The following is a 19,610-nucleotide window of genomic DNA, read 5'->3' on the forward strand; positions in this document are numbered from 1 at the left end:
CAAGTCTTAGTTGTTTAAAAACGCAGCTTTACTGTAAAAGATGCTCAGCAGTAATTGAACTATGTTCTGTTAGATAAAGATGGGCTAAAACACAAAAACACCAGTATGGTCGAGACTGTAAACAGCAGTTGACAAAACAGCTCACTTCAAGGAATGAAACTGTGTAGATGTTAACTAAGAAGTTGAACTTTGAACCTCAGAGCGACTACTATATTGACCTTAAAGTGAGATTGTTTTGTCAACATGTGTGGTCCTTAAAGTCATCACATCAATATTATCCTCATATTTTAAATAATTATAAACTATATAAGTTGTTAATTAAACAGTTAATTAATTAATGGGTGTTCCCATGGAGATAAACTGGTTTGTGAATGTTGAATTTGTGCACATTTGTATGTTTACTTTGCAAAAATGCCCCAAGCCCAAACTTTGACGTGTAAAATTATGCATTTTAGCACTTTAGGATGTTTTGTATGTAAACAATTAATTGTGTTTCGAAGACAAAGTGACATAAATGCAGGGATTTTCCTTTTAAGGCACAACAGAGTCTTCGTTTTTGACTTTGAGCCTCTTAAGTTTAATTCATCCTCCTCTCTATGTAACAGATGCACAGCAGAAACATTGATAGTGTTCCTGAACATTGTCTGCTGTTAGCATGAAGTGAGCACAGGTGTACACGGCTGGTTCACATCTGTGTTTTGGGCTCTCACCGCAGATTAAAGCACAAGTGAGAAAATGTTGGTTCTGATGAGAAGAAATGGTAACAAGAGTTTCATATCACAAAATATAAATCTGATATGTCAAAGAAGTTGACAGCACAAAATAAAGTTTGCAACCTCTATCTGATACATTTTTAAAGATGTATTATTTGAATTATTGATATCAATACCTGTTAATAATGTATATCACATGATCTAACATGATTGGGTCAATACAGTGTTTGGGGTAGGTGGAAGAAATTTTAATGACTTTTTTTTCATCCAATATATTTACAATAAATGGCAAAATTGTTTACTCTTTCATTATATAGATATTACATTTTTTAAACTACATTCTTGGGGTACGGGACACTCAAAATCATGAATTTAAGCAGTGTTAGTTTTATTCAATCAACTACTAAACATGCTACCATTAATTATTATTATCATTATCATTATCATTATACCCATGTATTGTTTTTAGTTTAAAGTTGTCGTCTCTTACTGGTTTGAATATGACCTTTACAGTTAAATTGTTCTGTTTTTAGACACAAAAAGACCAATATATAAGGCTCTTCCTGGCATGGTCATGATGTGGCAGGTCTAATGTTAATTGGCTTAATTAGCAACTAGCAGACCTCTCTGCAGTGTTGATAGGAGAAATGTAGATTTGGTTTGATTTTACCATTAAAACCTCCAATAAGCTAATTCCAAGCGATGAAAACAAGCTAATTCATGAACTTAAAAAAATAAACAAATAGGCTATGGGGAAGATGAAATGAGAATGAGTAGTAAAGTGCAATTGTCCTAAATTTTGAGCATTTTAACTATAGCATATTTTCCTCATTGTCCTTACTCATGGTAAACTGCTTTTCAGTCTTATTGCTATTTCTGCCTACTTGCTTATCATAATCCTAAATTTTATTCACTTTTACTGTAGTATTTTTTCTTAATGATCTGAAACCCTTTACTTTATTTGTGAAAATGCAAAAAAAGGACGATTTCACTGCTTTTTTCCCATCCAGACCATATTAGACCAGGTGCAGATCAAAAACCTAACTGTCAAATCTGGACTAGATTATCATGGAGACTCCAGAGACTCATTAAAACACAGTTTCTGATTTGTAAAACCTTTACTGATAATTCTCATTTCATCTTCCCCGTATTTGTTAAATTTTTCGTGCCTGAACCCCAAGCACTTAGCTCATCTAGGCCCAACCGTAACTGAAGTCCTAAACCCAACTGCGGAGGAGGTACTATCAGTACAAACTATCACTCAGCTATTATTGATAAAACCTGTGATGTTTCTGCCAAAACAGGTAAAAATGTGAACTGATATTTGTTCAGCACCAAACCTTCCAAAATCTGCAGGTTCAGGTTGTTTATCTGCTGAAAACTGTCACCTTTTTATATCACTGTTTACGTGTCACCATAGCAGTGACAGCATTTTTTTTTTAACTTTACAAAAAATATTAAATGATTTTCATGATTATAATCTGGATAATTACAGTTGTATCATCCATTTTTTTATTAAAAATGTAGCAAGTAGTGAGAACAAAGTATCTATGATAAATGAAGGTCTAATGTTTTCTCTATTTAACATGCTGACGTGAAGGAGAAACAACGGCACACAAATACATGAAAATAAACATTAAACTGATTTAAAACAAAGAAGTTTAAATTTTCATCTGAAGATATGTCAGTAAGTTCAAACATTATCATGAGCAATGATAGCCTCCGTGGCTGAAAACACAAAGGAAAAAGTGATGTTTAAAGAAACTCAAACCATCAACAGAACAAATTATTATTTAAAAAAAAAAGTGTTGATAATCAGAGTTTGATTGACAGCTGATCTTTGTCACACCACAGCAACAACCTCTAAGAAACAATGGAAAGAAACAAATTGAAGAAATACAAACACAGAATCTGACACATGAAGTCTGAAATAGTTTTTGTCTACTTCAGTTTACAGAACTTAGCTGTGTCTCCAATAAAGTTAAACCTAAGTCCAACATAGAGAGGCTGAGTGAATGTGGTCTGGACTCTGTGGAGGAGAGTCATGGTTTCAGAGACACTGTAGAAAGACAGAATACCTGCTCTGTGATCCAGGTACACTCCGAATCTGGAGGACTGAGGACCTGAGACGGGAGTGGAGATGTTGTTGAACCAAAACTTATAACTGTTTTTGTTACAATCTAACGCCCAAGATTTGTCATTGTGTCCAAATGCACATTCATCCGAGCCTCCTGCTCTGCTGATGTTCTTGTATGCGACTGCTACATGAACTGTTCCTGTCTTGCTCCACTCCACCTCCCAGTAACAACATCCAGTCAGACCCTCTCTACTCAGGACCTGACAATAATCAGTGAATCTGTCTGGGTGACTCGAGTAAGCCTGTCCTGGGAATGTGCATGTTGCTTTTCTGTTCCCCTCAGATAATAATAGATATGTCTTTGCAGTGTTTGGATCCAGTGTGATTTCACATGAATATTTTAAGAATCCAGCTCTGGTCTTGGGCTCTGGTTGTGAATCAGACAGTAAAACATCCACTTCAGTGATTGTCAGTGAGATGTTTGTCCATTCCTCCTTAAGGATGTCCTGCAGTTTATCTCTGAGCTCTGTTACAGCTGCTGTCACATCCTCAAAGTATCTCAGAGGACGGATATTGATGCTGGATGAGTCTGTAGGTTCACTGAGTTGTGACAGTGAGGGGTAGTTGTGTAGAAACTGGTTGTGATCCTCTGTGTGTGAGAGCTGCTTCAGGTCAGCGTCTTTCCTCTTCAGCTCAGTGATCTCCTGCTGCAGCTTCTCCTGAAGCTCTTTGACTCGACTCACCTCAGTTTCCTGCTGGGTTCTGATCTGCTGCTTCACATCAGAGCTTCTTTTTTGGAGGAGACGGATCAGCTCAGTGAAGATCTTCTCACTGTCCTCCACTGCTTTATTAGCAGAGCGATTGACGGCCTCCACCTCCTGTTGAAGCAGTTTCACATCTTTCTCTCTGTCCTGGATTCTCTGCTGGATGTTTTGTCGACTCACCTTGAGCATCTTCATCACCTCATCTTGACGAGAGTGATCATCAGGAGCAGCTTGGAGTCCAGTCTTCTTCAGCTGCTCCACTAAAGCTGCTAACATGGTGTTTTTCTCCAGGACAGGCCTCGGTATGAAGGTTTTCCTGCACTGAGGGCAGCTGTGGATTTTCTTCTGATCCTCTTCATCCCAGTGTATTTTAATGCAGCTCATGCAGTAGCTGTGTCCACAGGAAAGAGTCACTGGAACCTTTAGTAGATCCAGACAGATCGAACAAGAGAAAGTTTCTGGATCCAGCTGAACTCCTTTCTGAGCCATTTTAGCTCTTAGTGTCGATGACTGTATGACTTTCTCTTTCTTAGAAGTGAAACTAGTTTGAGGTCTGATCTAGCGCTGATAGCGCTCTGCAGTTCGCCACATGTTGGTAACATCCATCTTCAAACTGTAGATCTGAACGGGAGGAAACAAGGAAATGTTGTGTTTGAGAACAGGAAGAAGAGGGAGGAGTTATCGAACTGTGCTTCATTCCAGGAAGAGTTGAATATTAAAGAAATAAGATCAATGTAAACGACGTGAAAGTATGAAGTACAAAGGTGTAGAGACACACACAAGTTTGTATAATTCAGCCTTTTATTGCATTTGCTTTGCTTTCCCCCTCATTATTGACTGCTGTAACACTGAACACAGTAATGTTTACACTCTGCTCTGCTGCCCCCAAGTGGTCAAAATATGTTAATGCAGGTTGAAAAGAAAAATAAGTTCTCTTATTTACCATTTATAATCCGTGTATAAACATGTGATAAGTGGTTTATGAAACACTGTAATGTAGTTGTAAGCAGTACAGTATTTTGTCAACAATTGTAGTTATTCCTATGAAGACATTTTATATCTTTACGGCTGTGTTTCATTGTCCATTATCAGTTTATACACCAGCCTCAATTAATTATCAATTAATCTGTTCATTATTTTATAACTCATTTACAGTCAGAAGATCATGAAAAATGACGATCACTGCTTCTTAACATCCAAGATATAACTTAATGTTATAACTTATTTAAATATTTCACGTTTTCAAGAAAATGTTGTAAACAGAGAGTGTTGCAGGTTATGTGTTCTTGCTCCTTTGTTGTGTGCGGTCGTGTTGGAGCATGATTAGTGTATGCATAAATACTAATTGAACTATATGATTGCATGCTGTACCTGTATGTCATAGAATATTTGTTTTACTCATATTATTTTCAAAATTATTGTAAATTTTCTCTGGTTTTTGTTTTTTAATTTTTTAAAATCTGAATATTTTCACCTTTTTAACAGTACAGGTTGTCTAAGCATATTAACTATTACTATAACAGTAATTAAAAAAAAACAGCCAAAATTACAGAATGTGTTTATTGGACACAAAAAAAAGGACAAATGATGTGGCAAGCTTGTAAATTTAGTCTTTATTTTCATGTGTTGTTGCAGATTGTATTTTCTCATCCTTTTTTGTTAATGAAGAAACAACAGAAAAAAAGCATTCACAGAGTAAGAAAACATTTATAGATACATACATACATACATACAATACATTGATGTGATAAAACACAGTATCACATGTTAGATGACCTGGAGGAGGCAAGAGGGAGCAGTTTGTGACCTGCAACTCCTGAAATCTTCTCTGACTGAAGGAATTTAGAGCAAAATTCAGTGTAAAAAATGTCATGAAGTAGGTTTTAGTTTCCATCAGGGTGTAACTGCAGTTTGTGATCAGAACAAAAATCTAAACACAGACTTCAGACGTATTTACTACAACACAAATCCGTCTTCTCACCTTAGTTTTTTTTAACAGATTTCAAATTCTCTACCTTTCCATGAGACATCTTTTGCAATGACTTCTGCAATGAATTCCAGGTCTGTGAATCAACCGTGCATGTTGGTAAGTGTGAGATGAAACATACTGTACACTGACAGAGACAGAATACATTTACAGTTTACAACATATGAACCATGTGTGAATTTTACCACTCTGTTGCAGGCACAATGAAAAACAAAACAAAAAGTTAAATGTTTGCTTACTTGTTTGAAATATTTTTAGAAAACCAGGTGCCAAACAAGTCGACCGTTCACGTCGTTACACTAAATATGAAGACTGACAATGAATGTTTCCACTTTTTGACTGATGATAAAAACTGGAATGTTTTCAGATATGACACATCTGCCATTGGTGTTTCAATCCCTGTTTACCTTCTGTCAAACACATGTATTCATATTTTGGTTTTTCAGCAGCGCCAACATGAACATTATGCTGACAACAGTGGTAAAAACACACTCTACTGACATCCAAGCAGAGTGTGTGTGATAATGTGTGTGAGGCTTAAAACAAGAGATCTAAATAAAACCATAAACTTTCGTATTAGTTTCACATTTTCTCCAGAAGAGTTTAATAAGATCCCTAAATTAAGACAAAAGAAAATTCTTTTTTCCTTCTTGAGAAATTTTTTTTCAGTTTGTTCAGACATCTAATCAGTAAAGTCTGTTAAATGACTCTTGTTCAATGATTTCATGAACAGATTCACTTCATCCACACAATCAGTTTGTTTAAGTCAGAATATCAGCTATGTACAAAAATAATAAATGATCTTCTTATTGATTATTACAATTTTATCATGCATTTCTTTATAAAAATAAAGCAAGTGGTGAAAAACAAAATATCTATGATAAATGAAGGTGTGGTATTTTCTCTGTTCAAGATGCTGAAGTGGAAGAGAGTAAAGTAAACTTTTAAGACACTCAAAACATCAACAGAACAAATGATTTTGGAAAAAAGTGTTATATAATCAGAGTATGATTGACAGCTGATCTTTGTCACACCACAGCAACGAGCTCTCAGAAACAACAGAGACAAACAAAATGAAGAAATACAAACACAGTATCTGACACATGAAGCCTAAAATGTGTTTTGTCTATTTTCATTTACGGAATTCAGCTGTGACTCCAAAATCCCCAAACCAAAGTCCAACATAGAGAGGCTGAGTGAATGTGGTCTGGACTCTGTGGAGGAGAGTCATGATTTCAGAGACGCTGTAGAAAGACAGAATACCTGCTTTGTGATCCAGGTACACTCCGACTCTGGGAGACAGAGGACCTGAGACAGGAGTGGAGATGTTGTTGAACCAAAACTTATAATTGTCATAGTCATAATCTAACGCCCAAGATTTGTCATTTTGTCCAAATTTATTATTATTATTATTTCTTCTGATGTTCTTGTATGAGACTGCTACATGAACTCTTCCTCCCTTGCTCCACTCCACCTCCCAGTAACAACGTCCAGTCAGATTCTCTCTACTCAGGACCTGACAATAATCAGTGAATCTGTCTGGGTGACTAGAGTAAGCCTGTCCTGGGAATGTGCATGTTGCTTTTCTGTTCCCCTCAGATAATAACAGAAATGTGTGTGCAGTGTTTGGATCCAGTGTGATTTCACGTGAATATTTTAAGAATCCAGCTCTGGTCTTGGGCTCTGGTTGTGAATCATCCACTTCAGTGACTGTCAGTGAGTTGTTTGTCCATTCCTCCTTCAGGATGTTCTGCAGTTTATCTCTGAGCTCTGTCACAGCTGCTGTCACATCCTCAAAGTATCTCAGAGGACGGATATTGATGCTGGATGAGTCTGTAGGTTCACTGAGTTGTGACAGTGAGGGGTAGTTGTGTAGAAACTGGTTGTGATCCTCTGTGTGTGAGAGCTGCTTCAGGTCAGCGTCTTTCCTCTTCAGCTCAGTGATCTCCTGCTGCAGCTTCTCCTGAAGCTTTTTGACTCGACTCACCTCAGTTTCCTGTTGGGATCTGATCTGCTGCTTCACATCAGAGCTTCTTTTCTGGAGGAGACGGATCAGCTCAGTGAAGATCTTCTCACTGTCCTTCACTGCTTTATTAGCAGAGCGATTGACGGCCTCCACCTCCTGTTGAAGCAGTTTCACATCTTTCTCTCTGTCCTGGATTCTCTGCTGGATGTTTTGTCGACTCACCTTGAGCTCTCGCTGCCTCGCAGTCCTTTCTGCTGCAGCTGAGACTGTATCGTGGCCTTTATGTTCATCCACTGAGCAGAGATAACAGATACTCTGCTGATCAGTGCGGCAGAACATCTTCATCACCTCATCATGACGAGAGCAGATGTTCTCTTGTAGTGTTTTGGAGGGTTGGACCAGCTTGTGTTTCTTTAATGGAGCTACATCATAGTGAGGCTGGAGGTGTTTCTCACAATAAGAGGCCAGACAGACCAGACAGGACTTGAGGGCTTTCAGTTTCTTCCCCGTGCAGAAATCACAGGCCACATCTTCAGGTCCAGCATAGCAGTGATCATCAGGAGCAGCCTGGAGTCCAGTCTTCTTCAGCTGCTCCACTAAAGCTGCTAACATGGTGTTTTTCTCCAGGACAGGCCTCGGTATGAAGGTTTTCCTGCACTGAGGGCAGCTGTGGATTTTCTTCTGATCCTCTTCATCCCAGTGTATTTTAATGCAGCTCATGCAGTAGCTGTGTCCACAGGAAAGAGTCACTGGAACCTTTAATAGATCCAGACAGATCGAACAAGAGAAGGTTTCTGGATCCAGCTGAACTCCTTTCTGAGCCATTTTAGCTCTCAGTGGCGATGACTGTATGACTTTCTCTTTCTTAGAAGTGAAACTAGTTTGAGCTCTGATCTAAATCAGGTGTGTTTCTGGAGGCTGACAGCTCTCTGCAGGTAACCATAGTTACATACATCTTCAAACTGTAGACCTGAAGGGGAAGAAACAAGGACATGATTCATTTCAGTAAGAGGAGTAGTTTGAGAGAGATAACAGAGACATATGTTGCGATGTAGCCCAATAAACTATTAGAGTGCCCAGTATAATATTAACAGGACTTACACACTGTTATCTAACTGACACTTTGAACACTGCAGCCTGATTTAATCTTAAACTGCTGTAGACCTTGTTTAGTAAAATGATTTTTTGTTTTGTTTTAACGTCAAGCACAGTTAATTCATTTTCGGTACTCACACTGACGTCGTCCATCTTTGTATAAACATTGGAAACTTCTTCTTCTTCTTCTTCTTCTTCTGCATTACCGCCACCAACCGGACTGGAGGCTAGGTGTGGTGAAATGTGCACTTGAACTGTGGTCCTGAAACTGCAGCCTCTAGTAAAGATCTCCTAGTACTCCAGGGGTGTCAAACTCATTTTAGTTAAAGGGCAACATACAGACAAATTTGATCTCAAGTGAGCCAAACCAGTAAAACCATTCCATAAAAACCTATAATATCGATATATTATATCTTTACTGTAATAAATAATGTATTTATTGTGAAAAATTAGCAGTTTATGAACAATATTATGTTTATATATATATTATTTTGCATAGAAACTGCTCGACACCATTCAGAGAGCAGGGAGCAGAGAGAGTGTATTGTTTAGTTTTAAAACCATTGCTATCACACAATAGCATGTCCTGTTTTACCTAAGACATTAAATGTCGTGTCTTATTTTATTGAAACTGAAAATTACAAGAACTGTTTAGTATCATGTTCATCTCGTCCACTTTATAAGGTGATAATACTGTATTCTGGCAGTAATGTTTACACTGTGCTCTGCTGCCCCCAAGTGGTCAAAATGTGTAAATGCAGGTTGAAAAGAAAAACAAGTTATCTTGTTTACCATTTATAATAAGCCTACTCTCTCTGTTCTCTAGAAGCTTCGTTTAGGACCAATTACCTATTTACTCATGACTGATGATGTATTTATGAATGAGAAATAGATTTTTGGATCATGAGAAAATACGCTGATAATTAAGTTCAAAGCAAAGTCACATAATTTTGCAACATATGAGGTTTTAAAAGCTTAAAAGGCCAAAAAAGCTAAAATTGTGTCACAAAATACCAGATAAGTTGGTGAAAAACATACACAATCAGTCAAAAGTTTTAGAACGCCCCAATTTTTCCAGTTTTTTATTGAAATTCAAGTAGTTCAAGTCCAATGAATAGCTTGAAATGGTACAAAGGTAAGTGGTGAACTTTTGAAAAAAAAAAAAAAGGTAAGGTCACCCAAAACTGAAAATTATACAAAAACACTTAAAAATGTAGGTCTTTCCTACAGAGAAATTGAAAAGAAAGTCAAGGTGTCAGTGAGTACAGTCTCCTTCACCATCAAAAAGCACTCAGACACTGGGGGAAACTCTGAAAGGAAGAGATCTGGCAGACCCAAAGCCACAACAGAGTCAGAAGACAAGTTTCTGATAGTCAACAGCTTGTGTGATAGGTGGTTCACAGGACAACAGCTTCAAGCACAGCTTAATAGTGGTCAATCAGTCAATCAATCAATCAATCAATCAATCAATCAATCAATCAATCAATCTTTATTTGTATAGCGCCAAATCACAACAAAGTTATCTCAAGGCACTTTACACATAGAGCAGGTTCTAAACCGAACTCTTCAGGTTTTAACTTTAAAGAGACCCAACATTCCCACAAGAGCAACAGTGGCAAGAAAAAACTCCCTTTTAACAGGAAGAAACCTCAGACTCAGAGTGGGTGGCCATCTGCCTCGACCGGTTGGAGTAGAGAGGAGAAAGAGGAAGGGTAGGAGAGAGAAGCACAATGAAGGTAGTAAGTCCTGGACTGGAATCTGTCATCCGGACGTCCACAGGCCCAGATTACTTGTGAGACGAGAAAGCACAGACAACTCCGGGGAAGAAGTTTAGGTTATTGAATGCATTAATAGTACATGAATGTTAATGGATATAGATAGATGGATAGAGAGAGAGAGAGGAAGGAGGAGAGAGGAGCTCAGTGCATCATGGGAGTCCCTCGGCAGTCTAAGCCTATAGCAGCATAAACTAATTGCTCTAAGAGCCCTAACTATAAGCATTATCAAAAAGGAAAGTTTTAAGCCTACTTAAATGTAGAGAGGGTGTCTGCCCCCCGGACCAAATCTGGGAGATGGTTCCACAGGAGAGGAGCCTGATAACTGAAGGCTCTGCCTCCCATTCTACTTTTAGAGATACTAGGAACCACAAGTAGGCGTGCATGCTGGGAGCGCAGTCTTCTGGTAGGTATATAGGGTACTATAAGCTCTTTGAGATATGATGGAGCTGGACCATCATATCTCAAAGAGCTAGTGGTCGTAGTAAGCAAGTCTCAGTTTCAACTGTGAAGAGAAGACTTCGAGTTGAAGGTTTGACAGGTCGAGTTGCAGCAAGACGTCAGAAGAAGAAGAAGAGGCTTGCCTGGCCCATAAAACACCACCAATGGACTACTGAAGACTGGAAGAAGGTGTTATGGACTGATGAATCAAAATTTAAAATATTCTGTTCATCACGCAGGAGTTTTGTACGCCGTCGATTAGGCGAAAGGATGGTTCCTCAGTGTGTGACATTAACTGTCAAATATGGAGGAGGAAGCATGATGGTCTGGGGCTGTTCTTCTGGATCCAGGGTCAGCTACCACAGCATTCTGCAGTGCCATGCAGTACCCTGGTATGCACGTAGTTGGTCGGGTTCATGCTACAGCACGATAATGACCCAAAACATAAGTCCAAGCTATGCCAGAACTACCTTAAAAAAGACCAAGATGGTAAGCTTGAAAACATTTTTTCAATAAAAAACTGGAAAAATTGGGGTTCTATAACTTTTGACCGGTAGTGTATATAACAAAAAAACTTCAATAGAGTTGCACCAGAGAAACAATAGCAACAATTTTAAAATAAGTTTTAGTATTTTAATTATGTATTTATGAATGCTTGTGCTCTTGCTAATGTGTTTGGCTTAGTGGTGTTGATGTATTATTAGTTTACTTATTCATATTTATTGAACTACATGATTGCGTGTTGTACCACTAAATCTATATATATATATATACAATATAAGAAACATTTAAAAAAGGTGAAGTTTCACTCACATGAAAGAATTAGTTGTTTGAGCTGCCAGATATTCTCTGGTTTAGTTTTTTAGACGTGTATTTTAACCTTTTTTACATTATAGCTTTTCTAAGCATATTAACTTGTATTACAACAGTATTAAGAAAATTACAGAATGTGTTTATTTGACACAAGAAAAAGGAGAAATGATGTGGCAAGCTTGTAAATTTAGTCTTTATTTTCATGTGTTAATGTTGCTGATTGTATTTTCTCATCCTTTTTTGTTAATGAAGAAACAACAGAAAAAAAAGCATTCACAGAGTAAGAAAACATTTATAGATACATACATACATACAATACATTGATGTGATAAAACACAGTATCACATGTTAGATGACCTGGAGGAGGCAAGAGGGAGCAGTTTGTGACCTGCAACTCCTGAAATCTTCTCTGACTGAAGGAATTTAGAGCAAAATTCAGTGTAAAAAATGTCATGAAGTAGGTTTTAGTTTCCATCAGGGTGTAACTGCAGTTTGTGATCAGAACAAAAATCTAAACACAGACTTCAGACGTATTTACTACAACACAAATCCGTCTTCTCACCTTAGTTTTTTTTTTTTTTTTTACCAGATTTCAAATTCTCTACCTTTCCATGAGACATCTTTTGCAATGACTTCTGCAATGAATTCCAGGTCTGTGAATCAACCGTGCATGTTGGTAAGTGAGAGATGAAACATACTGTACACTGACAGAGACAGAATACATTTACAGTTTACAACATATGAACCACGTGTGAATTTTACCACTCTGTTGCAGGCACAATGAAAAACAAAACAAAACAAAACAAAAAGGTAAATGTTTGCTTGCTTGTTTGAAATATTTTTAGAAAACCAGGCGCCAAACAAGTCGACCGTTCACGTCGTTACACTAAAAATGAAGACTAAAAGAAAAGCCCTTCGGAGACTGACAATGAATGTTTCCACTTTTTCACTGATGATAAAAACTGGAATGTTTTCAGATATGACACATCTGTCATTGGCTTTTCAATCCCTGTTTACCTTCTGTCAAACACATGTATTCATATTTTGGTTTTTCAGCAGCGCCAACATGAACATTATGCTGACAACAGTGGTAAAAACACACTCTACTGACATCCAAGCAGAGTGTGTGTGATAATGTGTGTGTCCGGCTGAAAACAAGAGATCCAAATAAAACCAAAAGAAAAAAATATTGTACCTCAAACATACACACACACGCCGACACACAGAGTCGATCCAACCCATCATTACCAAAAACTGCAGAACCTCCACGCAAACTTTATTATTGCTGCTGCTTCATGGCACAAATAATAGAAACAATACATCATGTTATTCATACTATTATGTTCTCTTTTGCCATGCAAGCTCACTACAGTACTGCTTCTATATTAGCTTATATTACACAGAGCGACAGAATAAATCAAAAACAAGCAGGTTCATGTTTGTTTAGCCACACACAGTGCCAGACTAACTTCTACAGCTGGTTTTTACAGTTAGTGAGTAGATACAAAATGATTATTATTGTCATTATCACACGAAATAATGGTTATGATAGTAATAGCAATATTTATTTAAAAAAACAAAACACACATTCTCAGGGCATCACAAATATAATGAACCAAATGGGGCCAAACGTAATGTTTGAAATAATTTAAACATTTCTGACATTCATTCCTTCGGGTGTTTTTATATACAGTATATATTTATATTTGTATAGAAGTAGTGCTTCATCTTTAGAAATACAAATGAAAAAACACAAAAGGGCTGCATTCTGTGAATGCTGTGCAAATAACATCTTTTTTTTAATTTTATTTTTTACATCAAACCTCCGAACTTTACTGTCCCGACAGACACACACTGCACCTCCCTCATATTCTTTACAAACTCTCACAAACATAAAAGTTCAACTCTTGGAGTCGTTCATAGCTTTAAACTGTCAGAACTGACTACAGTCAGCTTTGATCCTGGCAGGTTATTGTACATCAGTTCAGAAAGAAATGTTCTTTGTCTTTTCTGCCTTTTAACAGCTTAGAAATCCAACAATTAACCAGCCACGTTTAGACTTAAACCAGAGAGAGAGGTTCTTAAAATAGAACTTCACCTGCCAACACAGAGGATACACTAACTTACCAGCTTAAGGTCAAATTATTGACTTAGAAATGTGTCTCCTCATTTCACCTCTTGAATCCTGCCTGATACAAGAAGAATGAAGAGGACAAACTGGTGTGCATGCGTCAAACTTCTAACTAGACTTTCTCCTCCTCACCTGTCGTCACTTTACCTGCCAGCAGGAAATTTAACTGCAGATTCGACCAAAGAAAAAACTACTTGGCTGTAAAAATCTTCTCCCCTCGAAGTAACACAGAACTAATGTGCAGTTGTGCTAATCAGACCTTCAGCGGTGACTTTGTCAAACAACTCATCATCAGTTTGGAGAAGACAATTAATCAACTGAAGACAAAGACGCTCCTCTGTGTTTAAATCAGTGCTGGCAGTGTTGGCACCTCATCGTGTTTAAAGCTACAATCAAACTTCTGTCTTTGACCACCAGAGATGAACCAGTTTTTTAAGGGGTTTTTTGATGGCCGCCAAATCAGCTGCACAGCAACTGCTGACTGTCCCCCAACTGCTGTTCAGGAAACTGACCGTGTACCCAAATGATAGCAAGAAAACCAGACCAGGTCAGACTACTTGTGTCTGTAGTCCACCTGCTTTTAGCTTCAGAGGAGAGGACCAGATGCTGTCAATCAAAAGCTCCTCTGCTCACTCCTCAGCTTTTATCACCCATGATCTCTCAGAAACTTGCCGCACCTCCATGCAGCAAACTGAAGAAAAATATACATCATATAATCTGTGAATCTGAGTAGGACTGTTTCCCATGAGTGTCTTAAGCAGAGCGGTGTCAGAAATATCAAAATGACGAGTCCATGACTGACAGACTCGGACATTTGAGCTCTTAAAACCAGCTTTTTGTTAAAGAGGCTCATGGGGAAACAGGAGTTAATTTGTGAAGGAGAAATATAGATAACATCTCCTTATGCCAACCTGCTGTACATCTTACTGACAAATATTGCCAAAATTGAATTTAAAAAGTCCAAGAAAATACTGAAGAATAGAAAAAGAAAAAGAGAATCAGTCCTGAACTGAAGCCAACAGCTCCAAGGTCACACCAGGAGGTAATAATTATTTTTCCATTACTCTTGGAATACAACAAATACTCTTTTTCTTTCAGGAAAAATAATGAACAGCAGTGTCTCATAAACATGTAGGTATATACTTTTTTTTTTTTAAACGAGGTGACACGCACAAAGTTGAGTTTTAAACGGGTGAATTAATGTTAAAAATCAGTCAGAAGGTGGTGCGTTCAGGATGTTAAATGAAGAGTAAAACAGGATAAAATAAGTCACCTCGTGCCAAGGGGAGGTGGTTTGAACCAATCGTGTCTCCCTGAAGCAAGGTGGAGGAGGGACTTTTCACACCGAGCGACGTCCCCAACTAAAGTCGAATGAAGAGCGTCTAAAAATGTCAGTCCTCGAGCTGTCCGATAATGATTCCTCAAAGTGAAGGAAGGAAGGAAAAACAAACGACATAAGGAACTAAAGATTGATAAAAGAAGTCTGAAATTAAAAAGTCAGAATGTTTTTTTCCCCTCAGAAGACGACGAAATGAGACATGAGAAGTGCAAAGTCTTGAGTCAAGTTGTTGGGATAATTATGATGATGATGATGATGAAGATGACAAAACAGTGATGAAATTTCCTTTTTTTTTCTTTCTTTTTTTGCCATTCTTTTAACTGCATCCTGTTCTAAATGATATGCAGCAAGTTGAGTCAGCGATGATTGGTCGTGGCTGCTGTCACTCAAATAAGATGCAGGCTATTGGCTGAATGATGAAGAGGCGGCGGCAGGTGCTGCATTCATGTCACGTGAAACCAGCAGTGAATACGGCTTACGTCAGATTTTAGGTGGTTGATTAGACTTTGAGTTTTGGCAAAAAGCACCAATGTCCACATTACTTAATTCTGACATCATGAAAACGTAAAACATTTGTAGTCACTTAAAAATATCAAATGATTTTGTGATCAAAATGGTTAAAAATGTCAGATTTTCAGTGCTGCTTATTTCTCACTAATGGGGCCTTTTTAGCAAAAAATATTACTAGCAGCTAAAAGTTTTTTTAGTGCATTCATTGAAAATATTTGGTAAAATTTAAACAGATAAAAGTAATTTGCATTTTTTAAAATAATTTACGGCCAACTGATTCACTTGCTGGGAAACAGTTAAAAACATCTTTCTCGTCCCCACTCCTCATACTGATATTAGCAAGAACCAAAGTTTGAACTCCAAATGAATGCTGTATACATTTAGTCAGTTTTGATGCTTGAGTTTTACCAGTATTGTGAACTCCTAATCCTAGATCACCAAACCAAGAACCAGAACTTCCAGGTTCCTGAAGGTGACCCTCTAAAGTCTTTCCAACTTAGATCTTCTAAACACAACCCATGTTTACGCTCATTAAAATCACTGAACTTCAACATTTGACCTCAGACCTTTGAACCAGCTAGACACTGAAGGTTATTTTTCCCACGTGACATGAATGCAGCATAACGAGCGGAGGCCATGAAGTCTGATCTGATGTGGATTTTCTGGAGTCATGTGATCTGGATATGGTTTTCGGCTGGAGTTTTTCTTGTGATGACGTCGGACCGGCTGCAGGACATCCCGAGTGGGCGGGTCCTCGCCGCTTTCGTGACAGCTGATGTGTGCGAGCGTCTGCACAAGGTGGGTCTAGATGGATTTGGAGGAATCCTGTTTGCTGATGAGAACTTCCAGGAGACGAAGTTTGGCCTTGATCCTCTTGTACTCCCTATACTCCTCCAGCATCGGCACCCGGTCCTCCTTCTGAACGTGTCTGCGGGAGAGAGAGAAAAAACAGATTTTAATTTTCAAGTCCTGATGAAGCCCCCACTTCATGCTCTTAAATCAAAGCACCTAATCTGACTCATTTTAATCTCAGCTGTGTAGTCTGATACTGACTTCTTTTTACCTTCTACATTCACCATGAAATCAGACTACACTCATTAACATTCTCTTGTGATTTTACTACTTTTTGTGTGTGTGAGTGTGTTCACCTACCTGCCATTATGCTGATAGAAATCTTCCTCAAACTCTCGGATGGTCTTCCTCAGTTTCTTTTTCTCCGCTCTGGCTTTCCACAGCTGTTCCAGCAGCTCTGGCCTGGAGGACGATGAAAAAAACCCACTAATGTTAGTATGGGGGGGGGGGGGGGGGGGAGAGAAGCTCAATCAGAACGGTTTGGCCTCGATTCTTTAATTCAAGACGGTGGTGGTGTGAAAGATCAGCTATCATGTCCAGGTAAGAGACCTGGATGTACAAACCTGAGCTGATTAGAGGTAGGTGTAGGTGTAGGTGTGTGTGTGTGTGTGTGTGTGTGTGTGTGTGTGTGTGAGAGAGATAACTCCAGCTATGAGCTTGGTGACACATTTAACAGATTACTGACTCAGCAAGGTAAAATCCGTTTTCCAGTCTCTCATTATTCCTGCTGGTTTCTGCACAGTCAGCAAAACTGGATTAATCACAGCTTCTTTTTTTCCCTCCCACACAGGGCAGGAATGAAATTAATTTATACAGAAAAAAAAAAAACGCTTTAATAAACTGAATAATTAATTCCAGTAAACATGAAGCCTTCCAGTTTATTTTTCACCATGTGTCTGTTTTCATAGACTCTCTTCAGACCTGGACTATGTAAATTTGTGGGCTTCTTCTATCGGTTTAAAAATGAATTTTCATCATTCAGACATACTGTAGGTGAAATGGTGATATTGAGGAATAAATGTTATATTTTTCCTAATTTAAAACTTAATTAATGATGCTTGATTAATCTTCTCACTCATCAACTTCATTATTTGTTTGTTTATTACATTAGTTTTATTCTGCTTCTCATTTTATAAAATCAGATAGTGACAACATGTTGAATTGGGACTCTGGTTGAATTTGCTATTTGCTCTCATACTGTATGTAAATAATTGTCCTTGATATTCATTAATGCATCAATACAGCTGCAGTTGGATGAAAGTTGAACATTTAAGGAGGGAAACTGTGTCTGACTTTAGTTGCATTTCTTTTTTAACCTTTTTAGCCTCGGATTTATAGACTCAACAGGTTAAAACTGGCTTTTGTGCAAAGTTTCTCAGTTTATTAACCAGATGTAACTTTCTGAAATGATAAATTAGAATACTATACTATACTATTTTTTTTTAATTTAATCATCTCTGATTATTTTACCTTCACTAAGTCGTGAAACGTCTGTCACTATTATTAATATAATAAATATAATAATTAACCACAGAAGAAAAAATTAAAATAGAGGCAGCAAATGGCAAATTGAATTTCAAAATGTTGTTGTTCTCACATGGACGAGGCGTTGGAGCTGGACAACCGCAGGTCCAGTGCGAGCTTCCCCGACCCCTCCTCCAGCTTGGCTCTCATTGGACCTCCCGTCTGGCTCTTGTCGCTCATTGGACAGTCACTCTGTCTGTCAGGTTGGTTCTGGCTCCTCATTGGCCGGTCAATTGGAGTCACGGGGTCGATGGCTATGATGACCTCCGAGCTCTGCATCTCCCCGCCACTGCTCTCTCCCTCCTCCTCTTCCTCCTCTTCTTCTTCCTCCTCGTCCCTCTCCTCTTCCCTGTCATCTTCCTCGTTGTCTCCTCCTTTCTGCTCTTCCTCCTCCTCTTCTTTGATCTCCTCCCAGAAGTGGGCAGTTTCACCTTCAATGATTGGCTGGAGGGTCTGACTTCGCCGCTTACTCGAGGGAGACACCTAGGGGGGAGAGAGAGGAGGTCATTAAAGCAGAAGAGAGTCCTAAATGTGTAGTAAAACAGACAGGAAGAACATTGCAAATAATTTGTTCTCCTCATTTACATAAATAAAAAACATGAAGGTCGGATTTATTACAGGGTGGTTTCACTTAATAAAGTCGATAATGTGTGTGTGTGTGTGTGTGTGTTGCGTACTTACTGTCACAGGTGTGATGCTGACTCTGGTGAGCATTTGTTTAACCAGTCTGTAGCGATCATAGAGAGGCTTCACCACCAGACGTTCTTCTCTGGTCACCTGACAGAGAGAAACAGAGATGGTTAGAGAAGCGGTGTGAAAGGAGTTCATTTCTGAGCAGCTTCTCAGAACAAATAATATCTCTTCAGGAGGATTTAGGATGTGTGTAATTTACCGGTCGACCGTGCAGGCCTTCATAGTGCAGCAGGTTCTTTTGAAGGACTGTCTTCTCACAGGACAGCTGCTCCTTTGTCATTTTCTACAGAGAGACGGAACACGGTTAACATTTGCAAACTAAGAAGTCTAATTTCTTCATTTGTCCTTCGTCCTCCACATCAGTTTCCTTCAGAAATGAACAGTTTTAATCCAGTCTTAGAGAAATGTGCTGCTCACCTTGATGTCATCAGGCCAGCAGTCCTCCTGCCGCTTCCCTTTGACCCTGCGCTGGATCAGCTCCAGTGTTTCCTCCCTGGTAGGACGTTGACCCTTGTTGACATCCCCTGTCGCCTCATGAGTGGCCTGGTCCAGCGTGGAGCCGAAGCTCTTGGGTAAGGTGTTGCTTCGCGGACGAGTCTGAGGGCCGAGCTCGGTCTCCGCGCGGTGTTTGGCGTCTGAGGAGCGAGGGACGAAGCGATGAGGAGAAAAAAGAAAAGGTAGAGATGAGTGTAAGTATGAAATAAATTAGTTTGTAGAGAGTGGGGAGACAAAGCTGAATCTAACACAGCACATTAAGTATCTATAATTAGACCATCAGACATGCAGAAGTTTAAAAGACAATCGCCGTGGTTACGGTGAGCCGGTCGCAACAAGAGGAGAAAGACAACACATGCTGAGACATCAGATGCACACCCTGAACAAACACGGCACCAAGTCAAAACCCAAATACAGCAAACAAAATCTTTTTCT

The 19,610-nt window shown here is 38.7% G+C and overlaps 2 protein-coding genes across 5 annotated transcripts in view; both read right to left on the reverse strand.

Annotated features, from left to right (window-relative positions):
• Positions 1–2,553: 2,553 nt before the first annotated feature.
• LOC128362832 (E3 ubiquitin/ISG15 ligase TRIM25-like) lies at positions 2,554–8,443 on the reverse strand. The gene is made up of 2 exons (XM_053323682.1): positions 6,677–8,443; positions 2,554–4,082 (listed from the first exon to the last, which is right to left on the reverse strand). The coding sequence occupies exons 1-2, from the start codon at positions 8,330–8,332 to the stop codon at positions 2,655–2,657; spliced, it is 3,084 nt and encodes a 1,027-aa protein (XP_053179657.1). The 5' UTR covers positions 8,333–8,443; the 3' UTR covers positions 2,554–2,654.
• Positions 8,444–12,890: 4,447 nt separating this feature from the next.
• Positions 12,891–19,610, reverse strand: part of fam13b (family with sequence similarity 13 member B) — a 76,881-nt gene continuing 70,161 nt past the window's right edge. For all 4 annotated transcript variants that reach the window (XM_053323517.1, XM_053323518.1, XM_053323515.1 and 1 more), the window contains 6 exons: positions 19,098–19,315; positions 18,880–18,963; positions 18,669–18,764; positions 18,061–18,470; positions 16,764–16,865; positions 12,891–16,539 (listed from right to left, as the gene is read on the reverse strand). In XM_053323517.1, the coding sequence (XP_053179492.1) occupies positions 16,416–16,539; positions 16,764–16,865; positions 18,061–18,470; positions 18,669–18,764; positions 18,880–18,963; positions 19,098–19,315 (1,034 nt within the window). In that variant the 3' untranslated portion in view covers positions 12,891–16,415. The remainder of the gene's footprint in view (positions 16,540–16,763; positions 16,866–18,060; positions 18,471–18,668; positions 18,765–18,879; positions 18,964–19,097; positions 19,316–19,610) is intronic.

Source organism: Scomber japonicus, chromosome 8 (genome assembly GCF_027409825.1).
Source record: "Scomber japonicus isolate fScoJap1 chromosome 8, fScoJap1.pri, whole genome shotgun sequence".
Classification (NCBI taxonomy): Eukaryota; Metazoa; Chordata; class Actinopteri; order Scombriformes; family Scombridae; genus Scomber; species Scomber japonicus.

What these genes read in the sequence shown, in the direction of transcription:
- LOC128362832 (XM_053323682.1), bottom strand. Translation starts at nt 8,332, where the DNA reads ATGGCTCAGAAAGGAGTTCAGCTGGATCCAGAAACCTTCTCTTGTTCG. An exon ending in TCACAGCTGAATTCCGTAAA is followed by an intron (nt 4,083 to 6,676) that starts TGAAAATAGACA and finishes TTCACTTCTAAG; the next exon opens with AAAGAGAAAGTCATACAGTC.